Genomic DNA, 23,322 nt, shown 5'->3' with positions numbered 1-23,322 from the left:
CAAAATGTGGAATGCCATTGTGTTGTGATGTAAAAGGACATTACCCCAAGGCCATGTGGTGTGACTTTGTCAGAGTGTGAACAATGAACTGTGTGGGAGGCGGAATGTAAAGGAAGCTAAGGCGATCGGCAGGGACCGCAATCCACCGCCACTCAAGAAAAGATCAGCGCCGGAGAACAAACTGGACACAAAGTCATAAAATACCCAACTGTTAACAACACAAATGTCAAACGTGTTAGACTTTTAGCCAACCTCCACTTCCATGTCCCGCGAAGGGAGGCCCCCCTCGCTCCTCCCCCCTCGCTCCTCCCGTGTCTTCTCAGCTCTGCCTCTTTGGTGACGTGTTGGGGAAAGTAGCAAGACATTACCACACTAACTGTTTTCACAGCGTCTCAAACTGGGATTAGCTCAAAGAAGCAGCTTTTGTTCTATGTCCTTACTGGTGATTTCCTCCAACCGGGGTCACAGGAGAAAAAAAGATTTCAGTGTAACTCTTTCCCCGTCGACAGATGTACCAGTCTATAGACGGAACTCAAATTATTAAAGATACTTCACGGCAAGGTTAAAACATATTGATCTAACCCAGGATGGAGAGGCACGGAGCAGGCGAGAGATTCGTCTGCTGTTTGGGATTTTAAGCTTTTTTTATCTGCCAGCCCCCAGGCCTGTCGAGGGATGTTAGTGGGGATGCTGAGCTTTCACCCCTGCAGCCAACGCTGAACTTTGAAGTCTCCAAATGGCTTGTGTGTACACACTGATTTGATGCTGAGGCGCGGCAGTGAGGGGTTGTTAACACGGGAGAAATTACGAGGTGTCTTTATTGAGTGTAAGTCTGCTGTCCCCCCTGTTTAGAAATGTAGCCTCATTCAGTTAAGCCACGTCGGTTACCGGGAACATGTAAGAATTTGAAACCGGCCGTGCAACCTTGACTTCAAAATGTCTGGTATGTAGCTCTACTGTCTTCTTTTTTGCGCTCATGAAATTCTTAATAGAAAACAGCGCCACTATGCATACTAATACAAATCAAAGTGTCTTTCCCTGGATTACTCATTCATAGCGGCGGGTGCGTTTATTGAATTCATTTTTTGAACGGGTCAAAATACGAGTTGTGTTGTGATTCCATGGGTAGGATATCATACAATATTTAAAAGAGCAGTCTTTTTTTCATATCGTAATTGGTGTTGAAAATAATTAATCAAACTTAACTAAGCTAATCAGAGAAACTGTTTTTTTTTGGCCCATGCAAGTGTATTTAGTGTTATTAAATATGCCGGCAACAGTGTGACTCCCCCTCTCCCCTCTCCCCTCTCTGTTAGGACACTGGAAACAAAATGAATGAGATGCTTCTACATGATATCAAGTGGGAATAAATATTTTCATAAGGGAGAAGTCAATTTCCCCTTGAATTTAATGTGGAATAGTTTGCTAAATTATATAAATGTAAAAAAGCAGCTCTCAAAGAATACTCTCAAAACTGTATATTGTTATATAAACAATCAATTCAATGATTATGTGTAATAATAGACTGTATAGAAGAAGCGGACGTAGTTCCCCATGACGTCACCCGCTTGGTTTGAGGACTGCCGTTATGAAGCCTTGAGTCCAGCTTTTTGACCATCGCCATCTTGGTCTTTGGTCGTCGCCATCTTGTTTCTTTGTGACGCAGAAGAAGTGCCTCAAGAAGGCGGAGCTAAGTACAACCAAAAGCACTTAAATGTTACAATTAACTTTCATGAATTGAAAACACTATGATACAGTTAAAGTTCTAAGACAAAAACACAGACAACTGCCAGACCGGAGAACGCTGTGGTAGCAACCTGCCAATCCCAAGGTAGCCAAGCCCTACCTACTACTCCCGTCTATTTGACTCTAAAGGGACCATAACTTACTAAATGAACATCATGCTGTATTGAAGAAATCTTGATACTAGAGATTGAGACCATAAACTCATGTTTACAATGTTAACTGAGGGAATTAATCAAGTGAAAAGTAGAGTCATTTTCCCATAGACTTCTATACAATTGGACTTCCTTTTCTGACAGGAGCCTTCGCCCCCCTGCTGGATATTAGACATAGTGCAAATTTAAGACGTTTCGGCATTTGGCTTCACTTTTCAGAACAGGAGATAGTGTGTGATGTGAAAGTAGTCACTTGTATTGACAAACCCACAGCATTCAATTCTAAATTTCCCCTCTGCTGTTTTTTTAGCTTATGGTTTTATGGCCAACAGCCTGTCATTCGGCTGCTAGAGGGACAGATCTTTTATTTTTTTTTTTTTTTTGAACAGAGCTAACAGAAGAGTGGCTTACAATCCTTAGGTGGCCACAATACAATTCCAAACGGATGCTGATGTTGTTCTGCTGGATGTATATGCAACTGTTTGCCAACACATTCAGTATTTCATTGTTTATTCTGCTGCCTGAGAAAAGATGACAACACTGAGATGATTTAACTCTATCTTTTCAAAATGGATCACCTTTTTGTATATTTTGTTCAATTTCCATTATCCAATGCCCTGTGTTGCTTTGGCATACAGCAGTTGCATGAAAATCAAATTTGAGATTACACAAAGGGCCAGTTAGCTTCACCTCTGCTGGAGACCAAGCGGTTAAACCGATGTTTGAACCAAATAATAACACAAATTATTCTCCTTTATCTCTCAATTTCCATGTAAGCATTTTGACCATCCAGCCACGAATCTCATGAAGGCTCATACTCTCCGCTACACCACAGAATTTAAGTGTTATCCATTGGCTCGAGGTCTAGCGACACCATGTACTCTCTCAGCACAGATGGCAGGATCAGAGAGAGAGAAAAAAGGATGGGGGGAGGAGGTGTGGGTGGGGTTGTCAGGAACGAGCAGGAGAAGAAGGGGAGGTTAATAATGAAAGTGTTGCGAATAGCTTCTTCGACCGTGGAGGAGTGGGGCTTGGAGTGGCTTCGGGGGCTTGGTCTGACTGCCAGCGTGGAAGTCAAACCGCCACCGTCTCACACAGCTGGACCCCCAGGCACCAGTCCACCCACCTGCCCCCATCCGCCGTCTGACCGCAGGGACAGTTCCTCTTGCCCCCCCCCTTCTTTCTTGAACTGAACACATTTACCGTTTTGTTCATCTCCCTCTCTTAGTCCTCCTCTCGCTCCCCAAGCCAGCTCCCATCCCCTCAAGCGGCAAGGCCCAGTTCTGATTTCCCTATAAATCCCGGTTATGGAGCGTGGAAGTGACTTGATCCCATTATTGTCGTAGCATGAGAGCGACCGGAGGTGATTGTGAATGAAATTGTGACAGTCTGGGGGTGTCCTTGGAGATGCCAAAAGACTAAAAATTGTGACTCTCCTCTTTCTCTAAATATTAATGATGAGCCATCTGTAAAGGAAATACTGCATAGCGCTTGGAAAACAGTGATTAAATAGATATGTCAGTCACAGAACGACATGCACCTGTTCTCCCTCATTTAACGTGAGCTGGTTGTGATAGGTAGGATACAAACTCTAATAATCTGCTGCCACTGACAGCATTAACAGGGAGATTTGTGTTCTTTCGGGCCGATAAAGGTCAATATTTTTAAGTTGTGCAACTCTGATATTTGCATTTATTGCGCCTGTTTGATTTAAATCAAAATGATGATCAAATAAATTCTCAGTGCTTCAATAGACGTTATCCCAGTCACTCTCAAACTCCCTCTCTTCAGATTAAAGCCCCCTGTATGTAATTACAGCTTCCAATCAACAATTATGATTAATACTTTTTGTAGAAAACTGAGACATTTGTTTACAGTCTGCATGCTCACTAAGCTTAGCTCAGGGAATCAGGGAATCAGAATGCATTGCTGTCTGCCACAGTTTCTTTTGGGATGCTAACGATGGGCCATTTTCAAATCTGACACATAGTGGCTTCAATTTGAAATTGGAGGCGATCTCATAATCAATTCTCATTAATGTCAATGGTATCTTCTTAGATCAGCATCTTTGAGGGCATGAATCTAAAAAAACATTTTCTTTTTATGACTGATGATGTTTAAATTATTGAAACGTAGCAATGAATTTTAAAAGCCATGAAAGAAATACAAAAAAAGTAGCAATTCCAGAAGAAAAGTAGTTACTGATGAAGAATATTTTGCATGTAAACATTTTTTTTAAAGTATAGCTGTCAGATCAATGGTTAGATGTACAAGCACAAATTATTGAGTCGAAGTATAAAGAAGCAAAATGTGAAAACACCTCTACGCTACAGGAACCTAGTTATTGTACTTAAGTACTTTAATAAAAGTACTTTTCACCACTGGATTGTACATGTGTGATTTAGACCTGTCAGGAAGTAGTATAACACTTCATCTCTCCTCTCTTTGTTCTCCCCCGCAGCCTATAGACTACGAGAGCAAGAGAGCCTACACCCTGAAGGTGGAAGCCACCAACGTCCAATCGGAGCCCAGCAGTGGTGTGCCCTTCAAGGACACGGCTACGGTTAAGGTCGTGGTGGAGGACTCCGACGAACCTCCGGTTTTCTTCAAACCCGTGTACCTGCTGGAAGTGAACGAAAACGCCCCCGTCAACACCGTCATAGGGACGGTCACGGCCAGGGATCCAGACTCTATGGGGAGCCTCGTCAGGTAAGAGGGTGGATGCAGTTTAACCGTTCGGTGTTGGCTGACCAGAGCGATACAGGACCAAAAGAAAAAACTTGAGAGCGAGAAAAATGCCTTCAGAGTGTAGGTTAACAGTGGGTCCTTTCAGACTATAATGAGTTGTTTTAATAAAAGGGGTTGACACCGAGGCATGCAATTAAATCTCTTCATGCCCGTGACCTCTGGAGACTATGGGGGTGTCTTCGGCAGCAAGGAAGCTACCCATTGATTGCTCTCATTTCAACAGATGTATTAAAAGAAAAAAGAAAGGAGATTATGAGTTCAAGGCAGCGCAACTTTTCTCTTTCATTCCTGCTATGTTCTCCTCTTGCGTGACTTATTCTTGGAAATACCACAAGGGCACCTTGAGGATAGGTTATAAAGGCAATTTCTCTCCCTCCATCTTGGCATTTCATTAATTCTCCAGCGACTTGCTGACCGCATTCCCTGGGACAACACTCAACAGGTTGTGTGTAATTGCATGGCGAGCAGGGAGCAGGCTGGGTTTGGTAGATTGGCCGAGGCTATAGAACATGGCTGGTTTATTCTACTTTTTCTTTTTTCTTTTTTTTCCCCCTCCTATTCTGGTGGCATCCTCATGTTTAGTGATGAGGTTGCCAGGAGGAATTGAGCCCTGAGGTTGCATGATGTCCCTCCCTTGATAAAAAGAGAAATACATTTCACGTGTAATGACATCTTTTGCCTCTCTCTGTCCTTTTTTTTCGTCTCACAGGGTCCCTGTTTGTTGAGCAGGTCTGTGTTTGTTAGAGGGAGATACAGAGCCCGGTTGGTTTTAGTTTCATTACGTTAGTAAATGTTAAAGTAAAAAGTAGGTTAAATGATTAATACATTCTTAAAATAGCTAATGATCGACTATTTAATTAATCAACTAAGTTCTAAATGCATGGTCTTTATTTAGATGAGGTAACAAAAATGATGAAAAAAACAGACAGGGCTTTTTTTTAAATATAAATGAGTGGATTCTTTTTACATATCACATGTATGAAAGTCCAGAAATATCAAAAAAAGTATTCTTCTGATTTATGTGCAGATGGCATCTTCAAATATCTTGTTTTGTTCAACAAACAGTCCAAAGCCCAAAGCTATTCCGTTAATGGCAGTACATATTCACAATGCAGAAGCCTGAACCAGAGAATTATTCTGGTTTATGTTGGAAAAATGACTTAAAGATAAACCAGCTGAATAACCGATGGATTAACCAACTGATCGATGCAGCTCCATACGTGAATGTAGTCCAGTCACCAGACAAAATGTTGACGTGTTCGTTTGTGTACACCACGGATACGCTGAATGCTGACGTTTCTGAATCAAACATTTCATAAAAAGGTTTCATATCAGCCTCCTATCACTTTTTTTTAGAAACAGTGCCACGTGGTTAACATTGTGAAAACACTGGTTAGATCTTGGCAACAAAATTACTAAAGGTTAGAAAAAAGATAATGGTTTGTGTTAAAATAATATCACAGTTACAACCATAACAACACCATTAGCATTCTTAAGTACTGTCAACTAACAAGCACGATAATGTTATGTAACAAAGCATAACTCACTTTTACTTTTGGTTTCACTTTGGTGGACACAAACAGCGGTCTCCTGGGTGAAAGTCCAGTGTTTATTTGACCCTGACGTCCACCCTAAGTAGACTGTCTCACTCTTCATACTAATAGTAATTATACTACATAACTGAAAGAAAAGCTGCTCCACATGCTACCTCTCTTGTTCTGCCTGAATGCAAAAAATCTTCCACAGAATTATACAATCCCAACCTTTTTCCTGGTGACTGGGCTGGACACAGAGGCGTACAGGGCTGTTATTGTAAAAAAAAAAAAATGTTCAAATGTTACATTACATTACAGTCATTTAGCAGACGCTTTCATCCAAAGCGACTTACAGGAAGTGTATTCAACATAGGTATTCAAGAGAACTACTAGTCACCAGAAGTCATAAGTGCATCTCCTTTCTTAAACAAGCATCTAAAAGCATAAACCAGAGCAAAAGTATAGTGCAGAAGCAAATTACTACGAATACAATAAGTGCTAAGTGGAAGGCTCAGGGTAGTACTTCTTGTACTAGTACTTCAAATGTTACATCTTAAGTGTATAAAGTGTATCATTGTCTTTAATAATCTCACGGTGCGCTGTATTACGTCTACTACGTCTGCCGACATTCTAGTTATTCTCCTTCTTCTGTGCATCATTATTGAAAGAAAATGTCACTAAATTATGAATGAGTGTGCTCGCAGATGAAAGCACCCTGCTGACATTTGTTACTATGACACTGTCCAGATATTAACATCCTGTCTCGGCACTTAGCTGTCAGACGCTTTGAGCGTGATACTTGATGCGGACTGAAGACTAAGTCATAGGCCGCTTATCTTTACGCACTAGGTCGCCCACCTTTTGGCAGTCTATTTCTCTCTCTCTTTCTTTTTCATTTGTCCCGAGGTCATTCTCTAACACTCACAGTGTTCATTATGCTTTTAATCACCAATTTTACAATTCTGTGGAGATGTCAGGACAATGGATCGTTGCTTAAGGGCTTTGTGTGACTGTTGGAGCTCCAAATAAAAAGTACAGCCTTTTAATGAAGTGCTCAAGAGCGGTTATATTATTTTAATACATTCATTCTAAAACTTTCATTTCTATTTTCTGAGAGACAGAAGAGGAAGTTGTAAGTGGCCAGTGAAATGCGGAATTAATCATCTGCCAACTGATCAGCGTGGGGAAATAACTGCTCAAGGATTAAACAGGCACAAGCCAGACATTTTCCTGCCAGTTTGCATTTTGTCACACCACGTCGCTTTGCCTCAACATGTGATATTCTTTGAAGTCCAAATGCACAATCCCCCCCCCCCCCCCCCCCCCACCCCCTCCTGCTAATCTTCAAGATGAGCGTGATCTATCGCAGATGTCAAGTGTTTTCTTTGTGGTAGATGAGATGAGGCAAACTATTGTTATGGAGGGCTTTTGTATGATGCATCACCCTCACCAAAGACCATTTGATTTCACGTAGCATTGTACTCGCCTGTAACTCGGAGCTTTGGGATGATAAAATGATTACAGTGTAGGAGATTTTAATCCTTCCAGATCTACTGGCTAACATAAGGCTGTAGCCTCAGTAATGCCTCTTACATGGTCAGAAGGATCTTCTAAATAATGCAAAATCTGGACTAAAGCCTCACCAGACGATAAACCAAATAATTAGACTCCCAAACTTAGTTGGTTCGCAGTGCAGGCAGGGCTGCAATTATCTTCATTAGAATGATTATTCCTGTTTTACTGATTGATCATTTGGTCTTTAAAACATCATAAAACCGTGAAAGCTTGCGTCTTTAACTTGTCTTGTTTTGTACCACAAGTACAAAGCTCAAAGATGTTTTAGTATGCAGTGGTATGAAACAGAGAAAATCTGTAAATCATCACACTGGAGAGGCTTTTTGATTTAATGATTAACCAGTTGTCAAAATAGCTGTTGATTTTGTTTCTGCTGAACAACTTATTGATTTTGGTCTTTTATTAGGTGAAGTAATAAATAACAGTGAAGGAAACAGACATGGAAAGGGCTGTTTTTGTAGAAAGACATCGTTTTTTTGTATGCTGTGAAACTGATTTAAAATCCAGTATTTAATGAACTGTAACCCTTTTGTATATATTTCAAGATTTGTCCAGAAAACTGGTGAGAAGGAAAATATTCTTGAGAACTATAGCGAATTGTTCAGTCATCATATGAAGCTTGTTGATCTTTACTCTTGAATTTCCAGTAAATTATACTCTTTTTTTATTTTATTTATACGCCTTTGATTTTCCACCTCCCTCCTGTCTCTTTTTCTCTTCCTCTCTGGTTTATACTTTTAACGCTTTCTGTTTCAATGATCGGTAAGAGACAGAGCTCCTAAAAACAAGACATCAGTAGTCAGTGAATGTGGATCTATAGTGGAGTAGTGGCAGTAATAATAGCAGCATGTGTGTGGACTTTCCAACATCTGAACGAGCTCTACAGTCGACCCCCCCTCTGATTAGAATCGCTCCCCATCTCGATCCCCCCCTCCAGCTGGACCAGACTGAACCAGTCTGAGTCGAAAGCACTCGGGGCGAGAGCTCTGGTGAGCTGCCATGTCCTCTGCACTCAGGAGACAAACAGCCCCTTAGCTGTACTTAATGCATCCAACCAACAACATTTCAGGTGCACTCCATGAAATGCTCCCTCAGTATTGCTCCTCTCTGGAGCCGGTGCTCTGTCGTTTTCTACCTGACTGATCACAAATAAAAAGCAATGTGACATCTGGCAGTCACTGCGGCTGTCTGACACAAACTGCTACTTCATAGAAGAAAATACAGCTACTGTGTTTTAGCCCAGAATATTGATACAGCGACAAGCAGAGCCAAAACTCTGAGTTCGTTTTCACCCCATGCCTTCTCTTCTTCGTTTTTTTGTTTTTGTTAAGGGAAATTGAAATGGAATTCCTTAAAGCTTGTTTCTTACTGCAGGCGCCCTTATGTTGTCTTAGCACAGCTGTCAGCTAACACACTGCATATGGTAATACAAACTGTCATGTAAAGGAGGTGGTTCTGCAAAATGAATGTCAAGAAGGCCCGTTCTGCAGGTCTTTTGATATTTTCTTATTTATGACTCTCGAGAAAAATCACCTTCCTGGTGAAACGGCCAGCCTGAATAAAATGTAATGTCAAAACACGACTGGTCAGCATTCAGCGGACTGCAGAAATTAGTTGTGCATCTGCGGCCGTCCCGGCGGGGTTACTGACCTAATAACAAGCGGGAATGTCACGGAGCTTTTTGTTCTCTGCGGAGAAAAAACTAAATGTCTGTTATCCATCGTTTCACCTCTTCTCCCTTCAGCTTGTACAGGTACTCAGTCACTCACACAAGTTCACACTGTAACTGTGCAAACACACACACACACACACACACACACTCACATAGGTGTGAATAAGCAAAATGGACACACTACGGCAGAAACCTTTCCCTGGCTGCTTAACCTTTAGGCCTTTATTTTGGTGATGATGCATTCCTTGTTGAGGGTCTAACTAGAGCCCAACGGTTGCACATTAGTGTGACATTACACGTTGGCTACTAAAGTACGACAATAACAAAAAAAATGAGCCCAGTTTTTGTTAACTGTATAAACTATAATCACTCAGATGGTCTCAATTCTTTAAAAAGGTTATCTAAATTGAATCTTTGAAAGAGAAAATGCATTCATCCTCGCACGAATTCAATTCTTCATCCATAAGATATAAAACACACCGTTGATTAACTCAGTAGTTTTGCTAATACTGCCTCACTTGTTCTGTACGGGTCTCTGTATTACCATTAGCTTATGGTGGCTAATGTTGGCAAATGTTACTCTAAATTTTTAAAAAGACATTGCTACTCCAGTGATTTAGTTTTTACACTTTCATAAAGTTTGTAACTCATAAAAAAATATTTTATACTTGACTTTTATACCCTTTCAATGACAAATAATTGGGAAAAACACTGGATGCTATATTTCCCATAATGCAACTTGATAGCATTTTTTTCATGATAACCCTGATGATTATTCCTCATGAATAACAAACTGAACTTTGAGTGTAAAATCTGCAGAGTGCCCCTTTAATCTGCCAGACACTGTTATACAGTATATGCGATGGCAATCAGACAATGAGGAACCTAAGTGTCTCTTACTGACATGAATCCCAACAAATAGTCTCTTTTTTCACAAGAAACAGCTAAATCACATCTTCATTTTTACATTGCAATCAAGATTAAAGATTATTTCCTAATAATATACATTTGTGTTGCAAGTATGTCATAGTGTTTGTGTGCAGAAACATCGAGTTGATGACACGCTTTCACGCTTAGTGCTCTGTGTCTGTTACATCGTTCCTAGAGAAAACGCAGCGTGATGTGATGAAGAAGACACATCACTGTGTAGTTAGCCTGAGCAATGATAGCCACCGGGGCTGAAGAGACAAAAGATCGCCACCCACAGAAACTCAAACGGAGAAGACGTCCTGGCCTCACCGTTTGATTGACAGGTGATCGGTGAGAGACGCAGCAGTGCAGGGACGCCGAATCGACGCAGCGAAGGACCCCAAATGAATAATGATCCCACAGATTACAGCTCATGGTTATGCACGGAACATCCTCTGTCTCACTGATGCATTTTGATGAGCGCACTATTGAGGTTGAATATATATTCCCAAGTCTGTTGAGTCAGTTTTGAGAACGCTTTCACTGCTTTCTAATATTTTTGGCACAAGCGTCCCGGATGTTTAACCGTTAGTCTGAAGTCAGCCCGGTGACTTTTTAAAGGCCTGTGAAGAGCGCGGCGATGCTGGAACAAGAGGACGCGCACACACACACATTTGCACACATGCCCACATCTCACTCAGGAAAACCACGCACGTATAACGCTGGATATCATTTTTCTTCTTTTTTTTTTTGTTGCTTTTAATTCTTTTCACATCACGTTGTCAGTTTGATTGACAGGTGGCAGAACATTTCAGGGTCTGTCTCCCCGCTTCCACGTGAGGCTGTCAGGAGCTTGACTGGGATCCACTCAGTCTGCAGGAGAGAGGCTGCTCCCAGGTGGTTTGCTGCTGTCTGCCTGTCTTGAAAGTGCTGTGCGTCTGCAGGGCAAAGAGAGAGAGAGAGAGAGAGAGAGAAAGAGAGAGGATGGTGGTGTGGGGGTGGGGGATGGGGGAGGGATGGGTCCTCATGGACCTCTCCCAGCCTGGCGTCTAGAGGATTTTACACCATTTCATCTCAAAAATGGAAATGTCACGGCTCGGTACATCTCCCCAACAATTGGAATCTGGGCCAGTGGTTTATTTATTTCATTTCCTATAGTTCTTGTATAAGCAGCACTCTCCTTCATGTAAAAAGTGTTGTTATTGTGACTTTGTCTTTTGCTCTCTTTTTTCTCTTTCCGTTCCTCCCTCCCCCTTTCCTCCCCCTCTCTTCTCTCTCTCTCTCTCTCTCTCTCTCTCTCTCTCTCATAGAAAAGCGGTAGGGTTCCTGCCAACAGGTCTGCACCGATAGGGTTGAGCAGTTCCGCTGTGAGACGGTACAGGACCCAGGGTTAGGGAGGAAGGGAGAGCGGGGTGAGCAAGGGGGTTGCCTGGTGGCGAAGTGGGGAGTGGAGTGGTCTGCATGGGATTGGATGAGAAAGAGACCCAGCTGGATGGAAAAGAAAAAGACAAAAAGTTTCTGACGGTTGGCGTTGGGGTTAGAGGGGGAATAGATTGCGAGGGGAAGATGTGGGAGCAAGACAGAGAGAGGGAGAAAAAGGAAGAGAAACAGTTTGTCCTGGAGGAATGGAAACACTTGTGCAGTACTCGGGGGGGTAATGAGCTGACTTTGGCCCAGTGTTTTAGGTGAGTGGGATGTTTGTGACAGTCACGCATCGTGGCGAGTTAAACGCGTGAAAGCAAAGATGACCCGTAATGACAGATTTCTTTTTTTAGTCAGTCTTGTGTGGGCTCGTCCCAAGAATTGGCGCTGCGCCTGCCGCAACATGAAAGAGCAATTTCACAGCTTCGGAATATTCTCTTTTATGTGCATTCCAATTTCATACCCGCTGCTGGAGTTTCATTTATTTATTTATTATTTTAAGAATGTCTTGCCGCTGTATACGTAACACTGGACAAGTCTCAAACACTCAGTGGCGTGTCCCAATGCGTGGACAGGGGGGAGGAAAGCAGGTTTCACCAATGTGAATGTGTCCTTCACAACAGCGTTTGATACATTTTTAAAAGTGTGCTGCTTTATTGACGAGGACCCAAAAGTCCCCCAGTGGTTTGAAAAAGCAAACAAAATCATTTAGCCTAAGATCAGACAAGGTCACACACAACAGGCCGGTCATTGGTTCATCCCCGTCACATCCATTATCCCCTCCCACCCTCTGTTGTTCCAGCTCCTGTGTGACACAGCGCTGTCCTAACTCATTAATGCAAAGCCTTTGGGGGCCATTGAGTGTTGACAGATCCCAAACGGGGTTAACAACACCCAATCCCTTACCCTGAAATGACACCTCCTAATGGTGTTTCTTTCTGCAGAAGCCGTGATCTTCTCAGGTCTTATGAGGCTTTAATGGCCACCCTGCTACTCGTGTGAAGGCTGTAGTTATTCCATAGATGATTATTGATTTCATACAGATTTAACTGTGCATTAATCAACAGGTCTCTCTTCACAGCTCAATGAGATCGCAAGATCTTAAAAAAAGATTGCAAAAGTCGCTGCAGTGTTCGGTCGCCGAAGAGGTTTGGCTCAATTTTTTCTGACGATAGATTTTCTTCACAGATACTTCATCGACCGGCACACGGACCTGGAGAGGCAGTTCAACATCAACGTGGACGACGGGAAGATCACACTGGCCAAACCGCTGGACCGGGAGACGGACATGTGGCACAACATCACGGTGACCGCCACAGAAGTCAGTAAGTGACCTCTCCTGACTCTGCTCTCCCCGGCCGCGAGCACGGCTCCTCGTGAATCCTAATGTCTTGGTTTTAAAAAATCAACACACTATTAGGCATTCATTGGAATTGCAGGTTTTTTTTAAAAAACGCGGGAGTCGCATGGAGTCACGTACGAAGTCTCCTCCTTCTAAACGACTTCACGGGTCGGCTCAGTCAAAAAAGAGTCACTGACCTGCTACGCACGATCCTCTGTTCAACAGAATGGCGCTTTTGTAAACCGCCCCGCTTTTAATCGCTCTGAGAGCATGGCACAAAACAATTAGCGTCGGAATCCACGGAGGCATTAAATACGTTAATTTGCTGAGTTTTGATTGAATTAAACAGCTCAGTAGTCAATTTGTGGAAGTGCGAGAACATTAAGACGTATCAAATAAACAGTTTTAAAGACATGCTCCAGAGTGGATTGCTCCAACGCCAGCATCCATTACAGATTAAAGAACATCTGCGAACCGCAAAACTCACTGACTACGTAGAAAATGTTGCCGGCAGAGCTGCAAACAGCTCAAACCATATGTAAGGCTCTATTTGCATACAGATTGTTTCAGGGGGGCTGTATGTTGTGATAAAGCTTAATGTACCCCTTAAAGCTATTGGAATAGAAATTTACACAGCTTGTAACTTGTATCCCCCCCCCCCACCTCCCCGTCCTCTTCCTCTCCCCATCCCGCTCTCTTTCTCCCTCCATGTCTCATCTCACATTCGTCCCTTTCTCTCCTTAATCAAAGGAAACACACATTAATTGTCGGAGTAAATGAAAGCCCAGGCGCTTGTCATAATGTTTTGGCCGTGCAGCACAGACAAATCCCGCCATCGTAGCAGCCCGGCGGAGGAATTGAATGTGTCTCATTTGATAAGCCGGTTGCCTTGTCATTCCCCTTGCACCCGAACATTTAAAGCGTGTTCATGCCTCTTGGCAAAGTAACTGTGGCTCGAGATAGTGGCATCTCTGAGAACACCTAATAGGAATTTGCCAAAATAAATATGGCATTTTTCTTCTTTTTTTTTTTTTTTTTTTTTTTTGCTACTCTCCACGGATGGGAGGGGAAGCCGGTGTGTGCTCTGGCGTGAAGAGGAATAGATGTGTTCCCACTTCTATCCTGATGCCATTTGCCACCCAAACGGAGGCGCGTTCTGCCGCCTCGCACCAGTTGACATCTGACTAATCAGACTCTATTCCCTGTCTGCTGCTGGGGGAAAGTCACTTTTGAGGGTGGGGGTGGGGGGGGGGTTTCTGTCTACGTCTCTCCCTCTGCCCCTAATCCATCTATTCTATCTCCTTCTATCTTACCGTCAATTTTCTCTCCTCACATCTTACCTCTTTTTACCTCTCTCATCTTCCCAACCAGTCTGGAGCCCTTGATTTTCTTGGGCATTCTGCCCTCTGATCTGTGTGGAGGTTTCATTTAAGATTAATAAGAACAAAATCCCCCCCCCCCCCCCCCCCAAAAGTACCAGTAAAAGTTTAATTCATAGGCAATAAGGTTCATTTCATTACACTCAGGATTTTTGCTGCTACATCTTCACGTGCAGCCCAGTCGCCAGGAAACAAAAAAAAAAAAACATGAATATGTTGAATGAGGAAGTCTTTGCAAGAACACACAGAGCAGGAGAGGTAGTATATAAAGCGACCGTTATTGAAAGGTACTTGGTATAATAATGAGTGTGATGTGTGAGACAGCCCCTTTGAGGTTGGGTGATGATGGGAGAAACAAACACAGGACTTACACCCAGCAGGCCGCTGCCCGAGTCCCGTGTGAGAAACCTTGACACTCTGCTTTTTAATTAACGTCCTCATAGGGCAGTTGTTCTTTATTCTTCATAGTAGCGTTGCTACGGTTGTTACATAACATTTCTACATTATTATTATTTTACCACAAAGCAGGATTTTTTTTTCTAACCTTATCCAAGTAGTTTTGCTTCCTAAATCTAACCAATAGTTTCACATTACCCACGTGGCATTGTGCATTTCTGCAAGCGTGACACAAGGCTGATATGAAATGTATTTTTGGAAACTTGTTTTTTATTCATAAACTTCGACATTCAACTTATCCCATAGTTTGCAGAAACATACTCTACTAAACTACTCTTTAACAACAGTTTAAAACCGAACATTTTAACAGTATCTATGATTGAAAAATCCCCTTGATTAAATGTCAAAACTCTAAGAGTCTTCACTTGCTATTGCCCATTCATTCTAATTATAAGGTGACAGTTGGAAAAAGCGTCACAAAGTCAAATAATTAAATGAATCAATAGAATAGAAAAACAAAAACACACCGGTGTCATTGGCCCTGCTGACACTGGGGCCACATTAATACATAATTGCTTTAAAAGTTGGCATTTGCACTACTGATTAATAAATACAACCGTCTGCGTGGACACTCGAAAGGGACTGTCAATTACCAGTGATGAATAATTCCAATCAAAATCTAATCTAATTAAACTGCCTTTTATTGTCTTTTTAGACTTCAGTTACCAATGACTCATTAATATGCATGTTTTAACCCTCATGTTTTAAACATTACAGTGTACAGGGGATTTTCAAAAGCACTTTGAATGGGATTTCTTTTTCTTTTTTTTTCTCCTCTGTTGCCTAGAATCCTGTTTTGCATCACTGATACCAGCTGAAATGTAGATTGATGTGGCTTATCATCTGTCCTCCCATCGGCTCAGGAAATGAAGGGAGAAATAAAGATTGAAAATAAAGGAAATTAAAACTAGGTCACAGTATTTACCTGGGATTTCATCTGTAACCTTTTTCTAGTTTATATTTTGCTTATTGTCTTTTTTATCTATCTATCTATCTATCTATCTATCTATCTATCTATCTATCTATCTATCTATCTATCTATCTATCTATCTATCTATCTATCTATCTATCTATCTATCTATCTATCTCACACTAGGAAACCACAGTCAGATATCGAGAGCAATTGTGGCCATCAGAGTGATGGACATTAATGACAATGCCCCTGAATTTGCCACCGAATATGAGGCCTTTCTGTGTGAAAATGGAAAACCTGGACAGGTAAGGAAAGAATTTTACATTCATCAAACCAGTGATTTCTCTCTCTTTCTCTCTCTCTCTCTCTCTCTCTCTCTCTCTCTCTCACTCCTTTTCTTCCTGTCTCTCACTCTTACCCTGTAATGATTGGCCACAGTGAATGATAGCTTATTTATTTCACTGGGAAACCACAGAGGTGGGAGTACAGTCCTCTTTTTCACCCTGCAACAGTCCTCCCTTGACACAGTGTGTGTGTGTGTGTGTGTGTGTGTGTGTGTGTGTGTGTGTGTGTGTGTGTGTGTGTGTGTGTGTGTGTGTGTGTGTGTGTGTGTGTGTGTGTGTGTGTGTGTGTGTGTGGAGCAGAGGGGAAATGAGAGCAGTCAGGATTGATCAGAGTGGATCATAATTCAAGACTGTCTTTCATGTCCTCCTCCAGATGGCTCAATGCATCCCCAAGCCAACATTTCTGGACAAGTACTTAGCATTCTCCTTCTCATCAATCGACCTCATTCAGGGGACCTGTGTACGTACAATAGGGGGCTCTATTGAAAGGGAAAAAAAAAGTGAAACTGTCCTGCAGGGCCAGAATTCTAATTTCTATTCAATCATAAAGACGTACGGCACGATAAGACCTATGATGACAGATTAACAGATAGAGCCAGGAGCCTGAAAGTGTGCCAGACTAGACAGGACCTCATTGATAATAATCTCAAACTCCAGGAATGAATAGGGCATATATTTCATCAGGCGTGATCCAGCCAGCATTAGACTGGTAATGAATAGGCTGCCTCCTCTAATGACTTTGAGCCCTCCTCTGTATATCTTCTCGTCCCTCAATGCAGGTGATCCAGACTGTCAGCGCGGTGGACAAAGACGACCCGATCCAGGGACACTACTTCGACTATCGTCTAGTCCCAGAGATGCTCAACAACCCCAATTTCACCATCAAGAACAACCAAGGTTGGTAACAAAAGGAATAGCAGAGAAGTAATTCTTTTTTTTGGCAGAATGACTGAAGTTTCTGTAAATTTCTCCAATGGCTTTCCAGTCCAATCTCTAACCCGCAACGTGTTAGCCGTGCTCGAGATGAAATCTGGGGGATCAGTGTAGCTCACAATTAGCAGATGTGAAATTGTGTGGACACCAGCTTCTTTTTTTACTCCCCAGTGCGTTTTGAGGGAAACTAAATGAATGGGATCCAAATGGCTTTTCCCTGGTAGTCTTGTAGCTCAATGTAGGGTGACGTCCTAGGAGCTGCGTTGCAGCACGGCAGATGGTGCTGAATTTATTTGCTAAATACTCAAATTTGTTTATTTGCCCGTTTGTCTTCATTCCATTCCCCCTTCTCCTGCTTCTCCTCCATAACCGGCTCTGAACAGGCTGTGTTCATGATGACATTGTGTAATGTTTTCGGCTCAGGGCAAATAATCTTCATATGGTACGAGCCTTCTGTTTCCTCGCTGAGGCTGTAGGCTAACTTACTGCAAGAGTCCATAAAAATCAGGTCATCAGATTTGACAAACATACAAAAAAAACGTTACTTCTTAAATAGGTACGTTAGCAGGCAGGAAGTGTAACAATCACAGGCAATGGCACATTTAGCAGTAACCAAAGTAAAATGAATCATGTTTTTTTTTTCTGTCGCACAAGCGCAATAACCCTGGAAAGGTCAAAATGAAGGGCTGTTTACCAGGCACAGGCTTGCTGCAAAGTACTCAGTATTAACAGCGGATCAACCACAAAGTGTATTCAACTTTCAGGTTCCTGAACTTTGCCCTCTTGTTAAGAAGAGATTTAATAGTTTCTTAAGATGATTTAACAGATAAAAACCCTGCTAGAAAATGTTTTACCACTCAGAGCAAAAAAATACCTCATTTGCCTGAAACCACAGTGAACATATGTTGTGGTTTCGGCTCTCTATAAAATACCACTTGTCTATGGTATTGCTAATTCCGAACAGAGAAGAGAAGCCCATTGCTCCGTATCCCACAGCACTTCAGTGACTATTTCTATCTGAATCGGCAGCTGTGGGAGACACTTGAGTGTAAAGCGTCAGGCCCCCGCGAGCCTCTGTGGCTTGCTTTTGTTTGCGGTGATGGGTCTAATTGTAGGGATCGCACAGTGAAGAGGTTAAGGGCTGCCGACACCGAGGAAGATGGCCGAGGTTCTGACCGGCTGTACGCAAGATATCGAGCACTCTGACAAACTCTGAGTTCAGCAGGCGGGGTTGCAGCAGAGCAGAGCAGCCCAGAATCAGTATTTGAGACATTACATTACATTACATTCATTTAGCAGATGCTTTTATCCAAAGCGACTTACAGGAAGTGTATTCAACATAGGTATTCAAGAGAACTACTAGTCACCAGAAGTGCATCTCCTTTCTTAAACAAGCATCTAAAAGCATAAACCAGAGCAAAAGTATAGTGCAGAGGCAGATTACTACAAAAACAATAAGTGCAACAGACTAATACGAATACAATAAGTGCAACAAACTAATACGAATAGGATAAGTGCAGTAAACGAATACGAATACAATAAGTGCAACGAACTGATACGAATACAAATGTACTGTATGAGACAACATACAGTACATTCACCACGCTGCCAAGAATGAAATTCTGCTGATAGAAACTCTTTTTTAGGGCTGAAGACATTAAACGTTCTTCTTTCTGAAGTCAAACTTGTGAGCAACAACATGCAGATGCAGTCTAACTTGGTCTGGACCTTGCTGTGGTTAATGTTGGCAAATTATTTTTTTTCAGAACTGACATTATCGTGTCAGTTCAATGACTTTATCACTCCTTTCAATTGAGGTTAATGTTTTAGCCTTTAAGCATCACTTGTTAGCAGAGTGTCTGCTGTTTAGTACAAGTTACATTGACATATTTTAAGGTCCAACTGAAAGAAAAGATATATAATGAAATAAAAATGCATGTATTCTTTTTTCCAGATAGCTGGTGTACCTATCTTTTTTTTTTATTTTTACAGTAGGATAAGGCATTACTTGTCATTGTTCAATCACTGAATGCCAGCGACTCTTATTAATAGCCCCAGTCAACAGACGTGACAAAACAAAAAAAGCCCAAACCAGCTGTAGCTTTGTAGCTAATGTCCCCTTCAATCATGGAGACGTGTCTTGTGATGGAGCTACCAGGAAAACATCCACCTAGGGAAAGGTGCTTGCTAATGATTGCTGATTGTGCAAACTAATTAGCTAGCAAGCTAAAGCATCTGAACAGCGTTAAAAAAAACAAAAAACGTTCTTGCCAAATGTCGGCATCCCTCTGTTTAATTGTTAATTGTTGTTCTTTAATACTGCTACCAAGACAACTATGTTTTTAGCAAGTGTGCTACACATTTAAGTGCAGCTTTGCTTTTATTCTGTCAGAACCTCTGCTGGACCATTTGAAAGCTAAAGGAGCATTTCTCTAGAATGTTTTTTTTTTTTCCCCCATTACAGTTGAAAATAAATAGTATCATTTTGACAATCATTTTTGACTGCTCTAAATGCTATTGTATTAGTGAACACGATTTAGTGGGTTGAATTTAATCTAAATAACTAAAGTAGCAACCAATTATTTGATGTTGGTGTGAAGAAATCAGAAAGGTTAGTGTGGTAAAGTTTGTTTATCAGTAGGACCACATCATAGCTTGTTCCAACCCTTTTCTATTATATGAAGATGAAGCATTTAAGTCCTACTGAAGAGACTTCAGAAGTGCGGAATGCTCTTCAGACTGTTGTTGTCACTTCTTCTGTCACTGCTGGCATCTGGAAACCTCCCACATGTTAAGTTATTTATAGCAAAAAAAAATTGTATTTGAATAAGCTTTTGCTTTTGTTATGGTGATGATTAATATTTCAATGTACACAGTTTTTTTTTTTTATCTGAATCTATCAGACGCTAGATGAAACACTTTTAATGTGTATGTCTATGTATAAAGCAGCGAGGTCATCAGAACAGCTGCTGTTCTCTTTGAGTAGCAGCCTTTTTGTCTGTTGATGAAATGACGGGCAGGAAATGTTTGATTCTATTTTTAACATCAATAGTCACCGCAAAAATTGAAGTGACCTGTATACTAGGATAAGCCCTAATGGATTATTACAGTATAGTAGAAACTTGCATACTCGCTATGAACTGCTGAGTGATCCAAATGAAACAGGACGTGCTGGTGCTCACAAAGCAGAGCGTACCACTTTGTGGCAGCACTCGTAAGAAAGATAAATCTGAGCATATGCTCACATGAATTACAGATTGTGCAAAGCAAACACTTCCATCTTGAAGCATCCCATCCCTTGATTAAGCTTGCTCTGTCAACGCGATCCCCGTCTCTCTGTATCGCCACATCTATTTCTTTCCCCCTCCCTCCTCAGTGCACCCTCAAGCAGAGGCAAAGGTTAGACCATCGGGAGTCTTGTACGTTTTCCACGGGATCAGCGGGAGTAGATCCTTATGTGGAATGCAAGTGTTTGATAATGTGAGCGGGGTAAGGAGAGCCAGCTAATGAGCAGACAGCTTCACAGAAGTGTCATCAAAGAGCAGCTGGCACCTTTCTGGGTCGACATGTGCCATCTTCTAAGTCAGTGTCGCCTGCCGCGGTCCCCCTTCATTTCCTTGGCTTTTCAAAGGGGGGGGCAGCCGACTGGGCCTCGCCTTCCTTCAGAATTCCCAAATTGGACTGTCGAGAGAAAAAAAAAAAAAGAAAAGAAAAAAGGGAAGGTGGCTGAAATCCATCTACGGCACTGGAATGTGAGAATGCTAGAGAAGCTAGTGACGATTGATGTGAAATTAGTTTACCCTCACGCTTCACACGATTTAATAATAGAACTTCAGTCTGTTGCTACCATGAATAATAAAGGCATTCTCGCAAACACAAATTCATCTCTGACTTTACCTCTCTCTCTCTCTCTCTCTCTCTCTCTCTCTCTCTCTCTCTCCGACAGACAATTCAATCAGTGTTGTGACCAAGCACGATACCTTCAGGCGACAGAAGCAGGAGATGTACTTCCTGCCAATCATTGTGACGGACAACGGGAGCCCGCCGATGAGCAGCACCAACACCTTGACCATCCGAGTGTGCGGGTGCAGTAAGGACGGCATTGTCCAGTCCTGCAACGTGGAGGCCTACGTCTTACCCATCGGCCTTAGCATGGGAGCTCTCATTGCCATCCTGGCCTGCATTATACTGCTGTTAGGTGAGGTATTTCTTTTTTGCATTGGGAATTGGTTTTCAGAGATGTTCATGAATCCGTCCTTTTCGTAATCTGACCTGGATTAATGATCTGCTTGTACTCACAGAAAAACCTTCTTGTCAAAAGCTTGACCTAGATTTCTTCTTCTTCCCTTTTTCTTTCTATCTGTCTTTCTGACAGTAATAGTAGTACTTTTTGTGACCCTGAGGAGACACAAGAATGAGCCTCTGATTATTAAGGATGACGAGGATGTGAGGGAAAATATTATCCGCTACGATGACGAAGGAGGCGGCGAGGAGGACACAGAGGCCTTCGACATTGCGACGCTGCAGAACCCGGACGGCATCAACGGTTACCTGCCGCGCAAGGACATCAAGCCCGACCTGCAGTTCATGCCGCGGGCGGGCCAGCACTCCGGCCCGAACGGCGTGGACGTGGACGAATTCATCAACGTGCGGCTTCACGAGGCAGACAATGATCCCACGGCGCCGCCTTACGACTCCATCCAGATCTATGGATACGAGGGTCGGGGGTCCATTGCCGGCTCCCTCAGCTCGCTGGAGACGGCGTCGTCGGACTCGGACCAGAACTATGACTATCTCAGAGAGTGGGGGCCGCGCTTCAGAAGACTTGGGGAGCTCTACTCTGTGGGCGAGAGCGACCGCGAGACCTGACCTTTGGTTTGTTAGAAAAAAAAGACCTTTCCGATTTCTTTTCTCTCCACATACTTGTGTATTAAACGCTAGGGGGTTTGCTGGCTTTTAGAAACAGGTGTTAAAAAAGTTAATAAAAAAACAGTTAATAACAAGGGAGGCCACCTTTTTGTATTCTTGTTAGAGTGAGGTATAGCAGTCGTCATCCACTACGTCAAGCGCATTGTAATTGTTGAGCCAAACAATGTCTTTCTTAGGAGATCTATGATTCTTGTGGAGTGTATCTTAGATTCCGTTGTGGAGTGTCTAGCAGTATTTTGGGTGTTAGTCATTTGCTGTGACTGCCAGTAGCAGAAAAACCCTGGGATCACTGGTGGTTGCCCTATGAAAGGAACTCGCGGATAAGGTTGGGTTCTCTGAAGCTTGAGCGGACACTCCATGATCCATGGACAGCAAGCTGGACCTCAGAAGCTGCAGAGGGACTCTTGTTTCACATCTCCTTAAGCCAACCAGGTGATCGGTGATCCAAGACGAAATGACAATGAAAAAGCAATATATGGTCTACATTACAATGATGAATGTATGTGTGATTTGAAAAAAAAAAAGAAAAGCAAAAAGACAAACCAGTATTGGCTTTAAGGTGGATTTGTTAGCATTTGATATGTTCTCCGGTGGCCACATTTATAAACTATCTAAAGCCCAGAGAGGCTTGCTTTATACAACTCTTTGTATTTACACGCTACAGGTGTGGGTCGCGAGTGTTACTAGCCTATAAAAGACTGACGTGAAGACAAAAAAGAGAAATGTAGAAACTGAGGCCTTCTTTTTACAGAAGCAAAGTTAAATAAAATTGTAATCTACTGTTTTTTTTTTTTTTTTTAAAGATGTGTTAAATCTTCATTATTGTTGTATGAGATTTTTGTATTTCTGTTCTTAAATCTTTTTTTTCTTTTTCTGTGCTGACAATTTGAAGTGAATGTGTATAGATTATTTCACATTCAGCTGTTTTTTGAACCACTTGAACACTATTTCATAGCAGCCAGACCATATCATGAATCTATTGCGGTTGATACTATAGACTAGATTAGCAAGCAGAATAGAGCTCTAAGTAACTGCAACAATATGGATGATCTAATTAATTGGGACTGCAGGAATGGGACCTTTCTGACACATGCTAATTCTGTGTAAAATATATCTCACAATATATCCTGAGGTACAGCCAGTGAGCGTCTGAGCACAATAGTCCAATTGATACCTGAGTATGTGACTCTCTCCAAACATTAAATCTCATTTAGGAAACGCAGATTGCATTACCCCGGGAAAAATGAAGACACAAATCCAGACCATG

The 23,322-nt window shown here is 42.2% G+C and overlaps 1 protein-coding gene across 2 annotated transcripts in view; it reads left to right on the top strand.

The window, feature by feature from the left end:
• cdh8 (cadherin 8) overlaps positions 1–21,995 on the top strand; it is a 96,468-nt gene extending 74,473 nt beyond the window's left edge. The window contains exons 6-11 of one of the 2 annotated variants that reach the window (XM_054609317.1): positions 4,360–4,607; positions 12,948–13,084; positions 16,033–16,154; positions 16,973–17,090; positions 21,073–21,324; positions 21,508–21,995. In XM_054609317.1, coding sequence (XP_054465292.1) covers positions 4,360–4,607; positions 12,948–13,084; positions 16,033–16,154; positions 16,973–17,090; positions 21,073–21,324; positions 21,508–21,995 — 1,365 coding nt within the window. Of the gene's footprint in view, positions 1–4,359; positions 4,608–12,947; positions 13,085–16,032; positions 16,155–16,972; positions 17,091–21,072; positions 21,325–21,501 lie in introns of both variants that reach the window. The other variant, XM_054609308.1, reaches the window with a different exon arrangement.
• The last annotated feature ends 1,327 nt before the right edge of the window (positions 21,996–23,322 follow it).

The sequence above is a fragment of the Anoplopoma fimbria genome, chromosome 2 (genome assembly GCF_027596085.1).
Source record: "Anoplopoma fimbria isolate UVic2021 breed Golden Eagle Sablefish chromosome 2, Afim_UVic_2022, whole genome shotgun sequence".
Classification (NCBI taxonomy): domain Eukaryota; kingdom Metazoa; phylum Chordata; class Actinopteri; order Perciformes; family Anoplopomatidae; genus Anoplopoma; species Anoplopoma fimbria.
The sequence above is the reverse complement of the archived record's forward strand: the minus strand, read 5'-3'. Positions and strand labels throughout refer to the sequence as shown.